The sequence below is a fragment of the Chiloscyllium plagiosum genome, chromosome 11 (assembly GCF_004010195.1).
Source record: "Chiloscyllium plagiosum isolate BGI_BamShark_2017 chromosome 11, ASM401019v2, whole genome shotgun sequence".
Classification (NCBI taxonomy): Eukaryota; Metazoa; Chordata; class Chondrichthyes; order Orectolobiformes; family Hemiscylliidae; genus Chiloscyllium; species Chiloscyllium plagiosum.
Genome location: NC_057720.1, coordinates 31762110 through 31786524, shown reverse-complemented (window position 1 = coordinate 31786524; position 24415 = coordinate 31762110). Strand labels below are relative to the sequence as shown.

At 39.0% G+C, this 24415-nt stretch overlaps 1 protein-coding gene across 14 annotated transcripts in view; it reads left to right on the top strand.

Moving 5' to 3' along the window:
• The window catches only part of LOC122554275 (dynein light chain Tctex-type 5), a 122079-nt gene that overhangs the window by 63016 nt on the left and 34648 nt on the right, over positions 1 to 24415 (top strand). For 6 of the 14 annotated variants that reach the window (XM_043699046.1, XM_043699045.1, XM_043699037.1 and 3 more), the window contains 2 exons: positions 1819 to 1874; positions 16606 to 19111. In XM_043699046.1, coding sequence (XP_043554981.1) covers positions 16628 to 17329 — 702 coding nt within the window. In that variant the 5' untranslated portion in view covers positions 1819 to 1874; positions 16606 to 16627 and the 3' untranslated portion in view covers positions 17330 to 19111. Of the gene's footprint in view, positions 1 to 1172; positions 1197 to 1818; positions 1875 to 4459; positions 4654 to 16605; positions 19112 to 24415 lie in introns of those variants that run through there. The other 8 variants (XM_043699038.1, XM_043699040.1, XM_043699042.1 and 5 more) reach the window with 4 other exon arrangements.

Genomic DNA, 24415 nt, shown 5'->3' with positions numbered 1-24415 from the left:
GCAACTACCCGTCCCGAACTGCCCATAAATAGGCATCTAACCATCTCAACCACCTTCACCTCTCCCAGCTAGAGCCGTATCGCAAGCACAAGCTAAAAAGAATAAACACCCCATAGAATATCAATATGAATAAAAAAAATTATTTTATAAAAACAAAGGGGAATAAATACCCCACCCATCCTTTGGTATGTCCTAACTTAGAAATTTAAAATGTACATCTTAACCACCATCAGACATAGTTTGAACCAAATTATTATCAATAGAGGGAAAAAAAGGGGAAAAAACAAAGCTCCAACCGGATTTCCTCCATTTCTTTTACAGAATGATAAATGCATACCCAAGCAACAATATTTGTATATACTACAATTGTTTAAGTTAGGTTAGTTTGTCCACAAAGTCTCTTGCCTTCTCCGATGTGTCAAAGAGATGTATGGATCCATCTAAGGTGATCCGAAGCACTGCCGGATATCTCAGGGTGTACTGAATCCCAAGCTCCTTCACCATCATACGACTTTCGTTTCTGGATCACCGCCGCTGAAAAGTCCTGAAAAAACATGATCTTAGATCCCTCGTAAATTAGGGCCTTTGGATCCTTCCCCTGGAGTCTGGAAGCCTCCATGTCTCTCTCCTTATCCCGGTAATGATGGAACCGCACCAAGAAAGGACAAGGGCATTGACCCAGACCCGACCTCCGTGCTGCGACCAGTGAGCCCTCTCCATCTTCAATCCTCTCATGCCAGTCTCCAAGTCAAGGAATTTCAGAAGCCAATCTTCAACAAATTCCGCAGGCCGCTCACCTTCCTTACCCTCAGGCAGACCGATGATCCGAATGTTTTTCTCCTGCCCCTGTTTTCAAGATCATCCACTTGGTCATGCAAATTACGAACCTGCATCTTCAGGGCTTGGATCTCTTCCTTAAATGAACTGGCATCAGCTTCCACCACTGTGACCCTGCGCTCCACCTCATCCGTCCTCTTCTCCAGGTCCCCCAGCTGTTTCTCATGCTTCTGCAGCATGAGAGAGACTGGAGCCAGCTTCTCTTCAATCTGTTTCCCCAACATCTCGCGAGATTTCGAGAGCTGGTTCACCAGATCCTGGAGAGTAATCGGCTCCGAGGCTGCTGCAGGCTGAGCTGCAGGCCCGGCCTCAGATGCTCCTCCTCCCTTTTTAGGCATTTCTGGATTGCTGAAAATACAGTTAAGTCAATTTTTAAATGTTTCTTGGGGCTCCACAATCTTTCCAATGCCCCAAGAAATCCTGATGACCTGGGTTGGGTGGGTTAAAGAACCGTCCTGCTCCTGCTGCGATGTGAAGCTCTGCAGTGTGATCTTCTCGGATCGCCGCCATCTTAGATCCCCCGAAATTGTTATTTGATCGAAAGATTCTGTTGCTATTATTTGCAGCTTAATTTTCTACCTGTTTGGTCATGTTACAAATACAAGTCCCTAAGCCATAAAGACCTGGGTTGCACACATATCCAAAGCTTTGGACTCAAAGACAGGGACTCAACTCACTGAACCACAAGACCTCCAATTATTTAATATAAGACAAACAAAATTGGCATCTCAGTTCATTAAAATATTTATAGTATATATGAAAAAAAACCCACAATGATTTGCTATCCATTTTCTTTGCATTTTTATAAGACATTTATTATAAATTAAATAATCTTATATAGTGAAATTAACCAAATGGCTCATTTCTCTGCATGAAATAGGAAGGTTGTATTTATTTACTTTCCCTTAAAGTAAGCTATATCTTTTGCCAAAGGAGCTCAGGAAAACCTGGAAACCAAACATATCTCTCTTTTCTTTACAGAAGAAAACCAGCATTCAATGACACTGAAGACAACAACTTCTACCTCAGACAAAGAGGTAGGTCCAACTGACCGACTACTGAGCTAAAGATCTTCTGAGGTCAACAACTGATGTCATAACCACGACTTATGAGAAAGTCACCTCATTTGGCCTTTCTGATTAGAATGTTAATCCACAGAATTTGTTCCTTTTTGCCTAAATTTTCTAGCCATGATATTTCCATAGAACTGCTCAGTCTTGTATGACCTATCTGTGAAACAATGTTTGGGTTTAAAGGGGATATAGTTTAAGTATGCATTCTAGTAAGTAATCATCTGTTTTTCACTTGTTAAAGGGTAAGTTTGTTAATTGTAAACATTTCTTGTTTATTGATGAAACTTGATGTGAGTTTATTTTATCTGAAATAACAGCCAAAAGTTAGGAATTGTGATAACTTGTGAAATAGTGTAGTTTAGTTATAGTGCACTGTCCTGTCAGGAACGTGATACTATATATACTTTTGCAATATCAAATGCCACAAATTAGTGAAGAATGTCCCCTCTACAGAACAATGAAGAGGCTCTTGTTTGGCTTCAGGTATTCTTTAAGCAAATAAGTAAAATATCCAGAATTAGTTTGCTATTTCATTTGGTTGGATCCAATCTTTTATACTTGGTTTATTAGCACATGTTTTACACTGGTAGACATGTTTAAAACCACATTGAATCCATAGTGGAAAATATATGGATGTGCAATTGCACCTGCAGAAAGTTGCTGTTCAGTTCACACACTATAGCAAAGTTGAACACTGCGGCAAAATTCAACATGTTTAACTACACACTCAGTTTCCTTCAGTGTCATTGGCTCAAAATCCTGGAACTCCCTCCTAAGGTATTGTCAGTCTACCTACAGCATCACCTTCTCAAGGGCAATTAGAGACGGTCAATAAATGGAAGTCAATGGTGCCCATGGTCTGCAAGTGAAGTTTTAAAAAAACAAGCAGAGAAAATATTGCCATCTCGTTTACGCTTTAACAGTGGATTGTAAGACTGCCTTCAAACTTGTCCAAATTCAAAGAGTAGACCTTTCTGCCTGCTGTTCAGTCTTTATCTTATCATAAATCTTTTGTGCATTATCAATGAGGAGACTAGTGTTTGTGGTGTGGTATTTAATTGCCTTATAAGAATTTGCTTTAAAAGTAGTGCTGTTGTGAAATTGCACAATTCTTCATTCCATAAAGTATTTTATGACTGACCTAGCAAAAATAGTTTTAGAAATACATATTCCTTCCTCCCATTTGGCTTTAGTATTTATGTTCAAGTCTCAGGAATTCTGCAAAAAGTCAAGTGAATGTGCATCTGGACCTATAATAGATCATAAGTACATAAGAAATAGAGCAGCAAAGGTCCATTTGGCCCATCAAGACTGCACCATTACTCACTAAGATCATAGTTGATTTGACAGTGACCTTAATGCGCCTTCATCATTACAAATCTGTCTCACTCAGCATTGAATATATTCAATGACACAGCCTATCCTACTCGCTGGAGAGAGAATTTCCAATATTATCAATCAATAGAAAAGCAATTCCTTCTCCTTGCCATCTTGGACGGGGATTAAATTAAATTGCAAACATATTACAAGTATTATTCAGTGCTACTGAATGGAATCATTAAAAGAGCATCAAGTCTATAGTAATATGCAGATATCACCTATAGATTTTCAACCTAATTGTTTCTTTCATACAAAAGATACCCAGAGCAATGGGTTGGCCAGTCAAAAACAGACTATTCTCTTCAAAACACTATTATGCATTAAGATATGTGTTGAACTAGCAGGTTTCAGCTGAGGGAACAGTAACGGTATATCACCTGGCCTTAACATTATAAGGCTCTTTCATCATTGTTATTCAATGAGTGCTTCTGGAAAGTAAATCTTTGTGAAGACTGGTTGTGGATAGGATTGGACTGGATTCTTATCGTGGAGGGTCTGCCAAAACTCACTAATTAGACATGCCAATGAAAAGTAATTTAGTGAACTATAATTCTTGGAAAAGTGAGTTCTTGACCTCTGGAAGCATTTGAGACAGATGTCATGCTTTGCTCCACATCACATTTGACATGATTAGACACCAGCTATACTGCAGCATTATTGGAGTGCTAAAACAAGTTATTCTGTCCATCTGTTGGCAAGGACAGGCACAGTGACAAATTTACAAAGAATGTGAGAAACTTAAATTATGAATAAAATGTTTATTTAAAAGTTGACTGTAGCTAATGTTTTGAGGAAACAAAACTAGCTCAGTAATGAGGTGTTTTTTAAACTCCCTAAGTATACCAAAAACTAACAAGTAAATATATCCTTCAAAGGCACAAGGGGGTTGGTGTCAAACATGTTAGCCGTGATAAAGTTTATCCCTGATATACCTTGGTCTATAACAGAAGTTAATACTGTTTGAAAAAATTGTCGTGGGGTGGAAGTTGTCACCATGGAAACATATACAGGTGGCAAGCTGCCCAGATTTGCGCTGCCTTAATAGTTTTGAGTGCACTTCTCTTCATGTAGTGCAGTGGTGCAATAAGCCATTCAATCAATGGTCAGTCATTTATCAGGTGGTAAAGGCACTGGGAGAATGATTAAACTTTTATTTTTCCCTTTTACAGTCATTTTTAAAGGCTTAAAGGGAGCTGATAACATCCCCATGGAAGTGTAAAACATCATTATAGTTAAAGTTTTCATCCAGACTGCTTGTACCTTGGTCACAAAAGCAAGTACAGTTATAGGAGAGTCTTGATGGTGTTTTACCTTGGACTGCAGAAAATTATCAGAGATTTGTTGCCTTTGAATTCTTTCTAGGGTAAGACTGCTTACATCCCTTGATGGTAAACATATTTTTCAAGCTGTTTAAATATATTGTTGTGTATTTAATTCCTACCCAATTAGAATTTATTTTTAGATTATGAATTTCCCTACAAGTGGATGAAGTTATTAAAATGTTCATAAACATTTGTTGAAAAGGTGTTGTTATCTGTAGTGTGCAGTTGAAGTAAAATGCATTTGCTTTTGATGAATAATACAATTGCTTTTGTTTTGCAGTTTAATTTTGTTGTAACAGATTTGATATTGCAGCATACAAACTATTTATAGACATTCAAATGGAATGTAAATATTTTCTTAAAAGTTACACATTGAGAATCATAAATTGAAGGTGCTTTATTATTGTTATTGTCTACAATTTAGCCATGTTCCGACCCTCAGATAGAGTCATGGATCCACATAGCAGGGAAGTAGACCTTAAGTGTCCAACCAGTCCACCTTGACCCTGTTCCCAAACTAAACTAGTCCCACCTTCCTGCACTTGGCCAATATCCCTACAAACCTTTCCTATTCATGAACTTATCCATGTATTGTCAAGTTAATTCGGTCAAGTTAAGTCAAGTTATCACACAAATGCTTAAAGAAAGTTTGACAGGCAGGAGGCTGGAAGAACACAGCAAGCTAAACAGCATCAGGAGGTGGAGAAGTCAACGTTTCAGGTACAGCTTTCTTCAGGACTGCGGGTGGGGATGAGGGGAGCTGAAGATAAAGTAGGGGGGGCGGGGGGGGTAGGTTGATAAGGTAGGGATAGGTGAACACAGATAAGGGTAGGACTTGGTTGGTCGATAGGAGGAATCAATCCAGTTGGTTGCTGGAAGGAAAGGTTGATGAGAAGAATGGAAGGGAGGGAGGAGGGGCTGGGAAGGGAGTCGGGTGATGAGAAGGGAGGTTATTTGAAATTGGAGAACTCAATGTTGAGTCCTCCGGTCTGTATGCAGGACAGGTGGAAGATGGGGTGTTGTTCCTCCAATTTGCGGTTGATTCGTTGAGGCAATGGAGGAGGCCAAAGATGGTCATGTTGGAAAGGGAGTGGGAAGGAAGAAAGTTGGATCATGCCATTCTTGGTCAGTTATTCCTGCATCTTAAAGTTAACAGCTTGCATCAAGTACAATCTTGCTTTAACCAAAACCATGAAAGCAGATCGTAGTCGTGCGTTTAACTTACTCTGTGTGCAAATTGAGTGTTGTATTTGTCCATATAACTGTAAATGCATTTCAAAATACAGCATGCATTGGGACTGAGTGACTCACTGCTTGAGACAACAACAAAACTTATATTTACCTAGCACGTTCAACACAATAAAACATCCCAGGGTGCTGCATAAAACCGTTATATCGCAAAATATGACACCAAATCACATAAGGCGATATTAAGCCATGTGGCCATAAGCTTGGTCACAGAAACAGGTTTAAAGTAGCATCTTAAATGTGGAAAGAGTAATAGAGACCGTGAGAATTTCGAGGAGTGAATTCCACAGCATCAGGCCTTGACAGTTACAGTTACGTCATCAATAGAGGAACAATTAAAACTGGGGTTGGTTAAGGCCAAGTTTAGGTAACTGTGGATCTTTTGAAGCCAAGTCTGTGGCAGGCTAGGCTTCGCCTTCAACTGCCTGAGTAACCTTGGCTTGTCTCTTTCCAATTACATATACAGGCTGCAATGGATGGCATTACACTCCACCATGACCCGTACTATTTGCTTCATGTCCTCTGAGATTGGCCTTCATATCTCCATGGGATTGGTCAACACTCTTCTATACAGGGCGCAGTCCCTGAGACTGGAGTCAGAAACATTTATTACCTGTGGCTGACATTCCTTGAACCCAGAAAGTTTATGTTTTCACTCTTCCTTCCATCTCCCTTGTGTTCGTGGCTTAAAAATAAATGGCATGATTTTAAAAAGGGCAAGGAACAGAAAATTTCAGGAGTGTATGCATGAAGATGGCAGGACTATTTGAGAAGTCATGTATTATCCTAGGTTTTATTAATAGAGAAATAGAGTTCAAAAACAAGGAAAGATTTAAAAGGGATCTACAGGGTAATGTTTTCACGTAGAGGGTGGTGTGTGTATGGAATGAGCTACCAGAGAAAGTAGTGGAGGCTGGTGCAATTACAACATTGAAAAGGCATCTGGATGGGTATATTAATAGGAAGGGATATCAGAGGGATATTGGCCAAGTGTTGGCAAATGGGACTAGATTAATTTAGGATATATGGTCAGCATGGACGAATTGGGCCAACGGGTCTGTTTTGTGCTATATATCTCTGTGACTCTAAGTTATGCTTAGCTTTTTGGAAGGTTCGTTTTCAGACGTTTCATCACCATACTAGGTGACATCATCAGTGAGCCTCTGGATGAAGCACTGGTGGCATAGCTTGCTTACTATATGTGTGTTTAGGTTTCCTTGGGTTGTGATGTCATTTCCTGTTCTTTTTCTCAGAGGATGGTAAATGGGATCCAAGTCAATGTGTTTGTTGATAGAGTTCCAGTTGGAATGCCATGCTTTTAGGAATTCTCGTGTGTATCTCTGTTTGGCTTGTCCTGGGATGGATATGTTGTCCCAGTCGAAGTAGTGTCCTTCCTCATCTGTATGTACGGATACTAGTAAGAGTGGGTCATGTCGTTTTTGGTGCTAGTTGATGTTCATGTATCCTGGTGGCCAGCTTTCTGCCTGTTTGTCCAATGTAGTGTTTGTTACAGTTCTTGCAAGGTATTTTGTAGAACATTTGTTAGGCCTCTCTGGAGTATGGTGTTCATCTCTTGGTATCATGCTTTAAGAAGGATGTTAACTCTGTGGAGAGGATGCAGAGAATTTATAGAATGGTACCGGTGATGAAGATTTAAATTACAGAGAGGAAAATGGACACTGTTGTTTTCCTGAAAGCAGAGATGATGAAGAGGAGATTTGATAGTGTGATCAAACTATGAATGGTTTTGATAGGTAAACAAGAAGAAATTGTTTGCAATGATAGAAGAGTCAATTAGCTAGAACTAGAGATTTAAGGTGACTGAAAGAACAACAGATGACATACAGAAATAGATCTTTGTGGGCGGCACGGTGGTTAGCACTGCTGCCTCACAGCACCAGAGACCCGGGTTCAATTCCCGCCTCAGGTGACTGACTGTGTGGAGTTTGCACATTCTTTCCGTGTCTGCGTGGGTTTCCTTAGGGTGCTCCGGTTTCCTCCCACAGTCCAAAAATGTGCAGGTTAAGTGAATTGGCCAAGCTAAATTGCCCGTAGTGTTAGGTGAAGGGGTAAATGTAGGGGAATGGGTCTGGGTGGGTTGCGCTTTGGCAGGTCGGTGGGGACTTGGTGGGCCAAAGGGCCTGTTTCCACACTGTAAGTAATCTAATCTAAACTCGTAATCTTTGTGCAGTACTGTCTGGAATGCATGTTTGAAGCATTGAAGTGGGGGAAGCAAATTCAATATTAACTCTCTCAGGTGAGTTGGATAATACATGAAGGGAAAAAAGGGTAGTAGTATTAATTGAAGAAAACTAGGAAGCCAAACAATGCAAGTCATTGCAAATGCCTTCCTTCAATGTTGCGTCAAACTATGATACCATCTCTCTTTTCCTATGTGGATTTCTGTCTCTGGGTTGGTGAACACATGAGAAGGGCATAACTGATGGGTGGATTGAAACTCAGATAAAACAACCTTTTTTAATTCAGAGCTGAAAATGTGTTGCTGGAAAAGCGCAGCAGGTCAGGCAGCATCCAAGGAGCAGGAGAATCGACGTTTCGGGCATGAGCCCTTCTTCAGGAAGGCTTAATTCACTCAAGTGATGTAGATGTCACTGGCTAGGCCAGCATTTATTGCACATCTCTAGTTGTCCAGAGACATATGTTGGGCAGACCAACTGAGGAAGGCAGTTACCTTCCCAACAATTGACAATGTGGTTTTATGGTCATTAGTACCTTATTTCCTGATTTTATTTTCCATTTAATTCAAATTTCACCATTTGCTATGATGGACTCCAACCCAGGTCCTCAGAACATTGCTTGGATCTTTGGATTAATAATCTCACAATAATATCACTATGCCTCTCCCACACCTGAAGGGATCTCACCGAATTTCTTTCTCCTTTCCATAAGATGAACACTGAAAAATAGTGCAACAGAATAAAATTGTGCTCTGAGATTTTCCAACACAGCAATGGAGGCCTTGATACAGAGAGTGGACAAGGGACCAGGAGGGACTCCAGAGAGACACATTGAAAAGACAGGAGTAGATACCATCATGGTTGCAGTGCTACGAGAATGAGTGCAGCTCCAACAACACTGAAGAAGCTTGACACCATCCAGGACAAAGCAGCCCGCTTGATTGGTATCACATCAACAAGCATCCATCCCTTCACCAGTGAAGCTCAGTAGCAGCAGTGTGCACAATCTGCAAGATGCAGTTCAGAAATTCATCAAAGATCCTTAAACAGCACCTTCCAAACACACAACCACTTCCATCTAGAAGGACAAGGGCAACAGAGACAGGAGAACATCACCACCTGCAAGTTCCCTCCAAGTCACTCTCCATCCTGACTTGGAAATATATAACCTTTTTTTTCAGCTACTGGCCAAAATCCTGGAATACACTCCCTAACAGCTTAACAGCATTGTGGTCTACCTACAGCACATGGACTGCAGCAGTTCATCATCACCTTCTTAAGGGCACCTAAGGATGGGCAATAAATATTGGCCGGACGGAGGCAGGTACTGCAGATGCTGGAGATTATAGTCAAGATTAGAGTAGGGCTGGAAAAGCACAGCAGGTCAGGCAGCATCTGAGGAGCAGGAAAATCGACATTTCAGGCAAAAGCCTGATGAAGGATTGCTCATGAAGGGCTTTTGCCCAAACCATCGATTTTCTTGCTCCTCAGATGTTGCCTGACCTGCTGTGCTTTTCCAGTACCACGCTAATAAATGATGGCCAGCAAGCAATGCCCAAGCCCCACAAAAGAATAAAGAAAATTTAAAGAAGTATAATTAAACAAGTAGTACTGGATAAATTAATGGGACTAAGTCGTTATATATCCCATTGACCTGGTGACTTTCACTTTGAGCTGTGGCAGAGATACACTGATCTTCCAGAAATCCTTAGATTCCAGAAGAGTTCTGAAGGGTTTGAATTTGGCAAACATAATTTAACAATTGATATTTAATAATAGGGGAAGATAGAAAATGGGGGTGTATAGGTACGTTAGCCCAACGTGAATTGTAAGCAAAACATTAGAATTTATTATTATGCATGTGGTAATCGGGATCTTAGAAAATCACGACAGAAAACAAAGTAGGAATAAAATTAACATTTTCAGATTGGCTGGCCGTGACTATGAAGGTACCGCAAGGATCAGCAAATACTTGGGTCTCAGTTATTTAAAGATTATATTAATGGCTGAGATGGAAGGACTGAATGTAATGTATCCAAGACTGCCGATATTAGTTAGATGAACAGCAGCGAGGAGAATGCAAAAAGGCTGCAGAATGATATAAGCAGATTGGATGTCTATGCAAGACCACAGTAGATCTTCTGCAATGACTTGGATCGTTTGGTCTTCAGATAGTCAGAGAGGATTGTACCTCCCAAAAGACACTTTGGGGTCTAAGTCCCAAAACAATGAATATGTAGGAATTGCTGAGCAGGTTGGAATTTCTGATCAGAATTATCCTGAATCTAAAACCCTAAGAAAAGTTTGAAGTGTTCCAACTCACTTACCTGGATAATTACCTGTGAAATGTTACACGGATAAAGTTCTAACTTCTTAGTAACTATACAACTAACCCAACCTCCTCAAACACTACAACTACCCTTTTATGATGCCTGCAAACCAACCACCCATGAACTCCACCACTACTCACCTCCCCTTGACCCAACTATTGTCCTGACCTGACCACATTCAGGTAAAGTCACCATTGTCCCGGTGGACCATACAGCACCTCTCTTATTAGGGAGACGGTTGTTTAATCTGAGGGTCAGCACACCCAAGTGAGGAGCAAGGTTGAGAAGGCAGAACCCTGATGGTCAACACAGCCATTGCAGGAATTAAACCCACACAAACCAGCATTTAGCCAACTGAGCTAACTGGTATCAAATCGTACAACCCCCTGACTACCCCATTCCATCCCTGACCCAAATAATACTCCCACCACCACCTTTCCTCCTCACCCTTTTATCATACTGCTCACCTTCTCATGACTTTGGCCATTTGTAAGTTTTACCTGCTAGAACATAGCAGCTTGTGCCATAAACAGGAAGCATGACATCTACAAAAACTTACTGCACAGCTCCCATTGAGGATTGCTGCTCTTACTGAGGTCCAGAGAAATTGCCGTTAGAATATAGTCCCAAAAATATCAGAGTTAAGTAACTGTGTTATTTGACACGGATGTGAATGGGAGATAGGGATTCCAACAAAGATTAGAAGCTTTGGCCTAGCAGCAAAGTATGACATTATCCATTCTGCTGAGAAAAATAGAATATTTTAAAGTGGTGAGGAATTGGGAAATGCTTTCATTCAAGGAGCTTGGGTATCCTTGTTCTTAAATTAAGGTCAATATAAGGTACAACAAGCAATTAGGAAGGCAAATGAGGTAGGTTAACTTTTGTTGCAAAATGATTAGCGCATAGGAGAAAGGGTATTGGGAAGAGTTGTGTGCAGTTCTACCTTATCTGAAGTTTGGACATACTTGCCAAAAGGGATGCGATAAAGATTCAGTTTCCAAGTTCCTGGGATGAAGAGGTTGGCTTTTGAAGACAGATTAAGTTGACTAGGTCAGTCTTCCCTGGGGATGTGAAGAATGAAAGGCGATCTCTTTGAAAAGGTATAAAATCTGAACAGAATATAAGATGCAAGAAATTTTTTCCTGACTAGGGAACCTCCAAAACAAAATCACAGTCTTTGGATAAGAAGTTAGAAATTTAAGATTGAACAAAGGAGAAATATCCATCTTCATGGGGCTATGAAGTCATGAAATTCTCTATTCCTGAATGCTGTGGATACTTTGTATATTTTGAGAGGGAAGTCGGAGATTTTTAGATATGAAGGGGAAGAAAGGGGTTAGATATGGGAAGTTGGAGTTGAGGTAGAAGGTCAGATTTTAATGTATGGGCATACAGGCTTGCAGGGCCCAACAGCCAAATTGCAGCTTTTATGTAATCTGTGTACATGTAGGGCACTGAGAGAGTGATTAGTACCAAAGACTGTTGTTGGATTTTATAGTCCTTAACCATTTTGAAGATAAGGTGTGTGGGTCTGCTACAACACAATAAATGAATAATTCAGTGGAGTTACCTTATCCAACTGCAGTCTTCAGACAGCTGAATAATCATCCTTCTCTGCAACAAACAAGGGCAGGACCTATACTATTAATGGTAGAGCCCTGGGTAGTGTTGTAGAACAGAAAGACCTAGGGGTTCAGGTATATAGTTCTTGGAAATTTGCATCTAAGGTAGATGGGGGGGGATTAGGAAGGTATTTAGCATGCTTGCTTTCATTGCTCAGACCTTTGAGTATAAGAGCGGTGACATCATGAGGAGATTGTATGGGATGTTAGTGAGGCCACTTCTAGAGTGCTGTGTGCAGTTCTGGTTGCCCTGTTATAAGAAGGATATTATTAAATTGGAGAGGTTTCAGAAACTATTTACCAGGATTTTGCAGGGAATGAAGGGTTTGAGCCATAAAGAGAGGTTGGTTAGACTGGAATTCTTTCCACTGGAGCAAAGGAGGTTGAGGAGGGACCTTGTAGAGGTTTATAAAATCATGAAGGGCAAGGATAAGGTGAATAGCAAATGTCTTTTCCCTAAGGTGGGGGAGTTCAAAACTAGGGGGAATATTTTTAAAGTGAGAGGAAAAAGGTCTAAAAAGAAATAAGGGGCAACATTTTTACACAAAGAGTGGTTAGTGTGTGAAATAAATGCCAGAGGAAGTGGTAGATACAAGTAAAATTACAATGTTAAAATACATTTGCATAAGTATATGAAGAGGAAAGATTTGGAGAGATACAGGCCAAACGCAAGCAAGTAGGACGAGTTGGACCAAAGGGTCTGCTTCCATGCTATAATACTCTATGACTCTTTAACACTTACAGTCAGCAATATAGCGCTCACTTCATAAGGTGCAGAGCATCCTACTTTGGGATATATCCAGGTAAAATACAGAAGAATTGTTTGCCCAAAACTTGCATGTCATTCTTTCTGTCATCCTTCCTTCTAACACGCAATTCCTCTGTGATTACTACCATTGCCACATTAAACAGCAAGGCAAGCTTCTCAATGACATTTAGGGATGGACAATAAATGCTAGCCCAGTCAGCAACATTCATATTGCATGCAAGAATAATGAAAGATCTGGAGCTTGCAGCTGCACCACTTCTCTATTCCTAAACCTTGATGCTTCCTTCCATTGTTCTACTTTCAGTTTCTCAGGAAAGTGGGAATGGAATGGCCTTTCTTAGTCTCACAACAAATTTTCCTTCCCATCATTGTGCAACTCAGGAGGCATGAACTTAGAGCCATAGAGATGTACAGCACGGAAACAGACCCTTCAGTTCAGTTTGTCCATGCCTACCAGATATCCTAAATTAAGCTAGTCCCACTTGCCAACATTTGACCCATATCCTTCTAAACCCTTCCTATTCATGTACCCATCCAGATGCTTTCTAAATGTTGTAATTGTACCCAGCTCCACCACCTCCTCTGGCAGCTCATTCCATAAATGCAGTACCCTCTGCAGGAAAAGTTGCCCCTTAGATCACTTTTAAATCTTTCCTCTCTCACCTTAAACCTATGCCCTCTAGTTTTGGATTCCATTATCCTGGGTAAAAGACCTTGACTGTTCTCCCTATCCATACCGCTCATGATTTTATAAACTTCTGTATGTTCACCCTCAGCTTCTGAAGCTCCAGGGAAAATAGCCCCAGTCTATTCAGCCTCTCCCCATGGCTCAAACCCTCCTGATCTTGGAGATTATAAAATGGATGATCACAAAGTGTAAAGTGTTTTACCTTCTTAACAGGAATGAAGATCAGGTGGATTGTTAAAATGGACTGTGGATTTGGTGTTGCTCTATTTTGCACTATTCCACAAGGCAACATTTCACTCCCATGTTCCCTGCCCACTTCACAGTGCACAAATGCACCAAACCTGGGGTTTGCATTAGAATTGACATCAGGGTCAGTTTTTGACATTCTCCCCAGTCACAGTTCCAGCAGTACAGTGGTCTGGCAGGAATTGCTAGGCTGGAGACTTTTTACAGTTAAATTCTAATGAATAATTCGAAGTTGCTGAACAAATAAACAAGTTAAAACATTACTAAGGCATTTTCTATACCTGTTGGAACATGTTAGTCTCCTTTGATATATCCAAGTTTGTGATATTCTCGCCAACCCTTTAAACTTTAACTCAATAAAGCAAACGCAGAGGAAATTGAATCTTAGGTTCAATCCTTGATCTGTACTCAGCACATTGACCTTAACTAAAACATCAGTCAGACAGCTTTAATTGACTTCAGCAAGCCTGATTGTAGAAAATAATTTTGGCCAGGCTTATCAAGTCTGACTATATCCAGAAAACTCTGGTAGATGTGTAAATATATGGTTGAAGACAAGTTAGAGTACATCTACCATCTCAGGAAATCTATCCAATTTTACAACCATAGAGCAACTTGCAAAAAATGTCACATGATGGAAGTAAGAACATTTGTCAGTTAGTCATTGGGTGAAACCTTATCAGAGTATGGAGGTGGATTGGGAAGCAGGATGAGGAGGGCAATGAGGAAAGTCAATGTTGGATCAGTGGCCAAACACATTTCAGCCTCTGAATATGATGCTAGAGCCAAGTGAACTGTGGCAACAACAGATTGCCAATTAATGGATCTGTTGAGGGGATTGGGAAGAACTTCATTCAGATCCCCTCTGGCATTTCAGCAGCACCCTGCTGAGTGTCAAACTTTGATGGATAATATACAGCCCAATTTCTAGGGCTGGAAATTACTTGATGTCCTCATTATTGGTTTTGTACACATTATGGATGGCATAATTCATTTGCTCTAATAATGATCCATCTCTGTGCATTTTTCTAAGCTAAACATTTAATACAATTTTAGATATAACAAAAACCATTATAAATGTATCCTTTTATGTTTGTATGCCAAACATCCTGAAGATGCCTGTAGAATTAACATTCTTCCTTCATCCAACAAACCACATTCTCATTTCAGACAATCTGCATTGTATCAACTGGTTTACTCCAAAAGATAAAAGCACATATGAAACAATTAGTGGAGTGTTTTGCTAGATTAACTGTTGAATAATAATTAAAAATAAATAAGAGGGAGACAGAATCTGAGAGACAATATCGATCTGCTCAAATCACTACATAACACATGCACAGTAATGAATTTGGTTCCCATCATCAGTAGGCCTCATCCATTGCCACTTTTTGAAGTGAATAAAGCAACAATGGAACAGCTAACAATAGTTTCTCTCCTCTGCCACAGTTGTTGTGTTGGCTCCCAGTTGTAAAACAGGGCTTAAAATTTTGATATCTGACTCTATACACACTGTATTCACCTAAATCACTTTTGTGCAATACTTGTTTCACTCCAACGGCTAACATAGATGGATAGAAAGAAAAAAACTTACATTTATAACCCTTAATATTCTTGGGATATTCTAAAGTGTGTTACAGCCAATGAATTACTTTTGAAATATCGTCATTGAAAACAAATACAGAAGTCAATTTGCACAGTGCCACAAAATGAAAGGAAAAATTATCTGCTTTTGTTGGTGAAGTTTGAATGATGCTGACCAAGAGAATTTCTCTTCAGTATCTTCAGATGACTTCATGGAATTTTTTATGCTCATTTGAGAAGTGTGCAGGACTTTCTGTGGTTTAACATTTCATTCATGAAGACAGAGTGTCCAACAAATGCAGTATTGCCTCATGATAAATGCAAGAGGAAAGTGACTAGGAATCTCTGAGTTTGAGTCACAGATGAAAGAACTATCACTGCACCAGGGCTGACACAATGATATTTCACCAAGAATCATTCCTGAGACAACTTCCACCCCATATTCTAACCTTTTTAAAGACCCAGGAATTCTTTTTGTTGATTTTAAGCACTGCTAGTCTCACCTAAAAGGAACTCTCCCACCCTTACCAGACACCATCAGGCATATTGGAAGGATGCACAAGATGGCAATCAACCCATTTACTTATGCTACAAATGCGTATTCCATGGCCAACATGTCCTGTTGGGGGGGACTCAAACCCAGGGGTTGTGGACCAGAGCAATGGATATTACCATTGAGACACAAGACCTCCCTGTTATCATGACAAGAAGCTTATTGTACCCTCAACTCACTTTTGTGCATGAAAACTGTTGCAATGTTTATGTAGAGCAGAAAATGCAATTAACTAATTACTCCCTCCCCTTAACCCATGGGCACAGAGGGTCATTGATCATTTCAGCTATTGGTTTTGATCAAATTAATCAAACTTGGCAACCTTCCGATCTATATTATACAGTACCATACCACATAATGGATAAGAGTCAACAGTTTTGCTAGAAAATGTTGCCCTCAAATATGCATATTTTGTCCTCTGGCTTATATTTCTATCTTTCTTTGCAGTTTTTCTGGGTGGGGGTTAGTTGGATGTTGTTTCTTGTTTCTTTAAACCTCGAAGCTAGTAAGAGAAAAAAATTAGGATCACTCTGAACCCAGACCCTGTAACAGAAGTGCAGATAAAGTCTGTGGAGACAGCGGAGAGTGATTCACACTATGCCAACATTGTATTTCAAAAACAGACTTGAGTGGTGTTGACAGTGATCTCAAAGTTCTTTCAGATTTGGAATATCACTGGAGATAAAAGTGCATTAAAAGTAAAATTTGGTTAAAGCCTTTGACCTAAATGAAATTTATCTTTTTCCCTTTAGACAGATCAATATTCATTTTGATATGACCGCCAAGCAGATGCCTTTATCACAAGAAGCTTTAGCTCAATTCAATCTGGCTTTATCTGGGCACAATTTGGGACAGTGCCCTTGTGCAAACTCCATTTCCACTCGCAGAAGTTCCCAGTCTGTGGACATGCATGCCAGCAAACATCACCTGCAGCTGAAGAACATCAATGAAAGACCTCATATTCCTTCCAGAAGGAGCTCGATTATAAATAATGTCAATGTGTCTTTTTCTCGCAAAAGCTCAATGATGCAAGGCAAAAGACATTCCATGAGCTGGATGACCTCTGGTCAAGTCAGTTTCTCTGGATTGCCCCTGTATCAACCTATTAGGGAAGTGAAATGTGAAAATACTTACAAATCACAGCCAGATGAAGGCTACAAGTTTGATCCCTACAAGGTCCAAAAGGTCTTGGAGGGAACTCTTTCAAACTACTTGGCCAACAACAGCTATAATCCTGTAACAAGTGTACAGTTAGTGCAGAGTTTGACAGACCATATCAGGTTGAAAGTGAAGGATATTAATATCCCGAGATACAAGCTAGTATGCAATGTGGTACTGGGCCAGCTCAATGATCAGGGAATATTAATTGTGAGCCGCTGTCTGTGGGACACATTGACTGACAATTATGCAACAGCTACTTTTAAAAACACTTCACTTTTTGCTGTTGCAACTGTGTATGGGATATATTTTGAATAACTAATTTATCTGAATTTATACTGTTTGATTAAAGTGATCTATTGAGTTGCTTAAAGTCTTTAATGTCAATGGTGATAGTTAGATTGTAATAATTGCATTGCTCATGTGACCCAATCTTGTATTATTATGCAACTGTTTTGTTACATAAGCAAGTGAATGGCACAGCAAATCACTGTTTGACTTAAATTGCTTACAAAGCCATTGTGATATCATTTCAGCTACAGCCATGCACATATCCTCAGCGAGAGAGTAAACCATGTTGGATTTTTGAATTTCCAAGAACTTGCTAAGAAATGGTTCACAGAATCTAGCATTTTTTCCAGTTTTGTTTTTCTAACTCCCTCCTTTCTAGAGAATGCTTTAGAGGTGTTACACCTGTTAATTTCCAATCTGTTGGGCAATGTTCTAGCATTCAGGGAATTTTGGGAAAATTATAACCAATGCATCCATTATCTCAGTAGCTACCTTTTTTAACCCCCATTAGGATACAAACAACTAGGTGCTGGAGATTTATTGGTTTTTAGTTCCGTACATTCCTCCAATATCTTTTACCTCTTGATATTAATTACCTTAAATTCCTTACTATTATTTGGCCCTTAGGTACCCTTTAATTTTGGCATGTGGTATCTATACTTTTGTCTAATGTCTCTCCTATTTCGTCTCTTCTTGCTGATTTCTGTCCAAAGGACCAATGTTGACTTGAGCTCTTCTCTGTGTACTTGTAAAATCTCTTACAACCCATTTTTTTTACATTCCTGGCTAGTTTCCTCATTGTTTTTTAAAGCACATTTTTGTGGCTGTGTCCCCAGGGTTTCTGAAATACTCTAAACTTCTAAACTCTCAGGCTTACAACTAATCTTTGCAAGATCGTTGATCTTCTTATAATCTAATATTTCAACTTACCTTGTAAATCACTGATATTATTCATTTAGCTTTTTATAACATTTTAATGGCATATATTTTAATGTACATTTTGAATTATTTCTTTAAATATTTACCATTTGTTTGCCATCATATATTTTAGTCTACTTAACCAATATAAACCAGGTCACCCCTCATACCTACATAAGTGATTTTGTTTTAATTTAAATTCTTCTTGGGGATTGGGGTAAGGTGCTTTCAAACTTAATATGGAATGCAGTTGTGCTATGATTTTAATATGCAATTGTATTAGGATCACTATCAGAAGTTTCTCATTTATATGAACATTCAAGTTGCCCATCATTAGTACAATGCTTTTTTTATAAGCTGTAATAATTTATTATTTAATGCTCCATCCAATGATACAATAACTGTGGAGAGTCCTACAAGATAATCTCAACAAATTACTCAAACCAACATTTTTTGACACTTAAATAAGAGCAAGGTATTTCAGATGCTGGAGATCTGAACCAAAAAGCGACACTCAGCAGGCTGGCAGCATCTGGAGGCAGAAACATTGTTAACATTGAGTTCAGTAAATCTCTGCAGTACTACTTCTGAATTCATATTGGGCTCCAAACATTGACTGTGTCTCTAAGCACAAAGGTTGTAAGACCCGAGTTTCTCCAGCACATCCTTTTTCCTGACAGTTTTTCCTAATAGGTCTTTGTAATGGCAATAAACCAGTCCCTCATTGACCTTATTACAAAAGGTTTATACATTCATATATACAGCATTTAGTTTTATTTAAAAAAAAATAAACCTACTATTCATTGTATGAGGAAAGAGTGAAGACTGCAGATGCTGGAGATCAGAGTAGAGTGTGTGGTGCTGGAAAAGCACAGCTGGTCAGGCAGCATTCGAGAAGCAGGAGAATTGACATTTCAGGCATAAGCCTAAAACATCAATTCTCCTGCTCCTCAGATGCTGCCTGATCTGATGTGCTCCAGCACTCTATTCTTTATATGAACCTTATTCACTGATTGGTCAATTGTTGTTAAAGTCTCTGTCCCTTCCTGACAAATTCTGCTTAACTGTATCTAAATTGTCATATTGGTATACTCGCCTTCAATTTTTTAAACCTATCATGTGACCCCACCCAATCCTAATTCCGTAGTTGTATGAATTGCCAGAACAGATCCCAACTGAGTTTAAGTGGTGCCCATCCCAATGGAACAGCAGACAATTTAAAACACAAAATTGCCTCAAACAACACAGCTTCAAACTGTTCAATAGTTCTGGACAAGAAGTTCAATCATATACCCTTCTCAGCTAGTTACAATAAGTGCCTTGTATATCATGCTTATATATTCTAACATTATGTTGTAACGATTATTACATGTGTCTGCAGGGGAAGATTGCTAAAATTATGCAATTGAGAAGCACCAGGTGGTTACACTTATTGCTTGATTCAAATTTTCACTGGCCATGTAGAACAGCATAGACAATTTTCAAAAACATTTCCAAGGCATTAATGCCTACTTTACTGAAAGGAAATGTGCATTAGCCAGACGTAATACTAACAGCCATTAAAGTACCTTGAGGAAAGAAAGCATAGGTTGGATTTAATTGATTTGGTGGATAAATTCTTTTGAATTATTTAGCAGACATGGTATGTATTACCAGTGAAATTTTTTACATCAAATTTGTAAAGAATCGAAATTAGCATAGCTTTTCAAAAGATTGAACTTTAATGTAATATTGTATATCTAGTGATATTCAAACAAATAGCATTTAGAAACTGAGAATACCCATCTGGGAAACTGCAAATGTATGACTGCTATTATATTTCTAGATAGTATATAAAGTACATAGTTAAAAAAATTGTATCAGAACATAAAATCTATTCTCAATGTAGATTGTGATTGATGAGTCCAGTGTATAACATGTAGACAAGTGCATGTCCATTCTTTTTTTTCAAATAAACTTGATATTTTAATCAAAAGAACCTGCATTTGAATTTTTTGCCTGAGACAGGACTTCTGCAGAGTTAGCAGAACAACTTTCTTTGTTAGCAGATGGTAGGTTTCAATTAGAACCAGACTATGTTCATGAGCTTCTGAAACAATTTATTTGAAAATGACAGATCAAGTTTCTGCATTTGACATTTCAAATTTCCACCCTCCACAGAAAAACTGTCCTGAAATGGTGGTGCATGCTGACTGATTTCAAATCTTTCCCAAATGATGGAGGGATGCTGCTTAACTTTAACTGGCTAGACCCACTTCTCCAACTAAGTCATTATTAGACAATTAACAGATAGATATGACCACTACCATGTGTCCAGTGAATGCAGGCATCTTGTCTAGCAACAAGATAACAGGAGGCCATTCACCTCCCTAAACAGTTCATTCAATTAGATCATAGCTGATCAGCACTCCAACTCTATTTAATGAGCCAGAATCAGTGCATGAAAGAAAGTTGAAAGAAATACATTTTTATCAATTGATGATATTGCATGTGCATTTTTGTATGCTAGTCTATTCTATTGTTCATTTCAGTTTGGTTGAGACCCACTCAGTTACCCAAAGCAGAATGCAAGTGTCAGAACTTCAGACATTTCAAGGTTACTTTATCACTATGTAAACTCTAGAAATGAAGGCTCAGATTTATTTTCTAACAAAAATGTTAAGACTAATTTTATATATTGATCTTGTTTACACTAAGCATTGCATGAAAAAAACTCTAAAGATGGAAAAACAGCACCTACCAATGCATTAATGTCTATTATCTTCACCAGAATTGTGATACTTAAACAATAATTTTCCTTCACAACTCTACTTTAAACTAGATTGTTGCTCTAAATTGAAAATCAGAGTGTATACCAGCAGCGGGAACACTACAAAGAGGAGACGTAGGATTAGCAGCATTAAAATCAGGAGAGGAAATTGACACTTAAAATAGTTTAATCCACAGAAGAATGGGAGCCCCACATAGCAGGAATGCCAGCATGCAGATGATTGAAGATTTAGAAAATCAAACAAAAATCAGTGACACCACAGGTCAGGCTCCACAGATGCTGTCAGACTTGCTGACAATTTCTCGTATTTTGTTTTCCTAATAGAGTTGACAGATTATAGCCTGCGTCAAAGCTAATCATAAATTTTCTGGATTGCGTGATGCAGAAAATTACACTGCCAATCATGTCAATTTCTGCAATCTTACCAATGGCTTAATACCAAAATTTCCAGTGAAGTTAATTTACCTATGCTAGATCATGAATGAAGTGTAAAATTAGGCACAAATACAGCATCATTAACCTGCAAACTTTCATGGACCCCCTATAATGTAGAAACTTGCCATTTGGCCCAAGTCTACACTGACCCTCCAAAGGGTAACCCACTCAGACCTATTCCCTACCCAGTTACTCTACATTTACTCCTGACTAATGCACCTAATCCACATATGCATGAACACAATGGACAATTTAACATGTCAATTCATCTAACCTGCACGTCTTAGATTGTGGAAGGAAACCCACGCAGGTACTAGATGCGCAAATTCCACAGCGACAGTTGCCGGAGGCTAGAATCGAACCAGAGTCCCTGGCTCAGCAGTGCTAACCACAGCCACGAAGCTAGTGTAAATATCGTACATTATTGTTTTGTCAAGCAATAAATTGTGAACTTTGGTTTAGGACTTCACAATACTTTGCCCCTGTCAAAAATCAGTTCAAAAGGCTTGGACATGAGCAATACCATTTACCCAATTACATTGTCCTATTTAAACCATGTAAAATTCAACTGTTTAATTGCTTACACAGTAGTGTGCTCACCACAAGCTTTTCTGAAAAAACCCTTCAGGTTTCTCCAGTATTGTTTAATAAATGGGAGACAAATGTTGCAGTCGAAAGCATATGTGTAGTTGAGAAGAGAACCTGTTGGACATTGACAAGTGACAGGTGGTCATTTACAAAAAGGACTTCGCATCACTACATATGTCAGAGAACCAAACAGCAAAAAGCAAACATTTGCAGCTGAACATGTCGTGGGTGCTTCTTACATTGAGGCAAAGTTTGTCTCAATCAATAATTTGATTTAGGACAATGCAACTAACCCAAGATTGAAATCCAGGATAAGCCATCAAGCAAACACCAGTGATCCTAAAATGACAGTGACCCAGAAAGCATGATTAGCAAAACTCCAAGAGCTACTGCCTTGTATTCTTATGCTGCAATAAAGACATTTGTACAAAAAGAGAAAAAAAGTGTCTGCTCTTTGATGAGAGCACATTTGAAAGTCTGATCTCACCATCACTAAAAAACCTTGATTAAATATCAGCAACCATCACTGGAGCACAAACACTTTGTGCAGGTTTTCAAAGACAACCCTTTCAAGTTAGGACAAAAAGACCACTTTCTCAATCCTTCAAAACAGGAAAAGGGGAATGTTAGGCCCAAAGTACCTGCTGGCACAGCCAAGTCATTTAAATTGTAGCAAGTGATCAACTGCTGTGATTGGTTCTTTCCTTGCTCATACCTCTGAAAACAAAACTGGAGGGTGTAGAGTTCAATTTTTATTCTGCTGATTTGCTTAGGTTCAACATCTTTTTTCCATAACTGTAAAGCAAAAGTATGCTGAGAATTGAAGGACTAGGCCTTAACAGAAAAATGTGAAGGGATTTCCAGGAACAGTACTTAGAATGAAAGTCTTAGAGTCAGAGTTACAAGAAACAGACATAAGACCACTACACTAAGTCATTAAGGTATACTAAAATAAGTAGGAAAGCAGGCTGTGAAGAGTTTATAAATGGATATTGATAGACCAGGAGAATGGACCAATATCTGGCAGATGGAGTTTAAATGTGCATGAGAGGTCACCCATTTTGGCTGGATTTCTTTTTTAAAAAGGGCAATTAATTTAAAAGGGAAGCAGATTCAAAGGGCCTCAGAGGGATATGGCTGTCCTGAATGAATTACAGGAAGTCAGTATGCAGGTACACCATATAAAGTAAATGGAATCTTGGCTTTTATTTGAAGGATTGGATTATAAAAAGTGTTATTACAATGTAAAGAGACATGAGTCTGGGGGACAGGGAAGAATGGGGGTAACCTGGAAGTATATAACAAAATGCTAAAGGTATTTAAGTGAGCACACAATCCCCCTCGTCAGGCACTTTGAACAAGGGAGGTCAGAGCGAAGTTGGTTCAAAACCAGGATGAGGAGAAATTACTTTTGAGGGTTGAGAATCTGTGGAACTCACTGTCCCAGCATGCAGTGGGAAGAGGAATCAAGAAATAAGTGTTTCTGATGAAAAGTAGGACAAAAAAAGGGCTATGGGGAGCCAGAAGGAAAGTTGAAATCAGATCATCAGGTGTGATCATGTTGAATGGCAGAGTGGACACAACTCCATTGCCTACTTCTACTCCTAATTCTTAAAATGGACATAGCAAACACTGAATAAAAAGTAGTGCAAATAAACAAACAAGCCTGATTGGGAGAAATGTCTCACATCTACCTCATACTAGGTATTGAGGGAGGGCTACTCCATTTTTAAAAATAAAAGTCACTTATGTATTCATCTGGTCAGGAATTTCCCTTTGCTGATTCTCAGCTTTTCTAGGTCATTGTAAAAGGGGACATAGAAGATGTGTGAGGAATTGCAGAAGCTGCAAATCTCGGTCCTTCTCTAACCACTCAAACACCACCATGGATGCTCAGAGCAAGTTACATATCTACATTCATATGGTTTGCATCTGCTCATTGAAAACTAAAGCCATTGGCACAAAGATATGGAAACAAAGATTCAAAGAAAAAAAGAATTTTATTTTGATAATTGAGAGTTTCACAACTCCTTTTTCACAACTTCAATTGCATGGTTATCCTTAAAAATAAAGGAAATAAATAATAAATACAAAAATAAATAGGCTCATTCAATATTTTCATTAACATAAATAAGATCAAATGTATTAAATACTTTTGAATCTAGAGACCTCACCAGAGGCATAGATAAAGGAATGAGCTGAACATTAAGATTTAAATCTTCAGTTGTACCACATTTTGTACCACCTTCTCCACTACCCTGAAAGAGCAAGTAATTTTAAGTTTTCCACTTTATAAATGTTCTATTAATATGAAACAAATTTCCAGGAATACCAGTGGGATAAAAACAAAAGTTTTGGTTTTAATCTGCTGGATATTAGGAGGTCTTACTTCTCCCAACCAT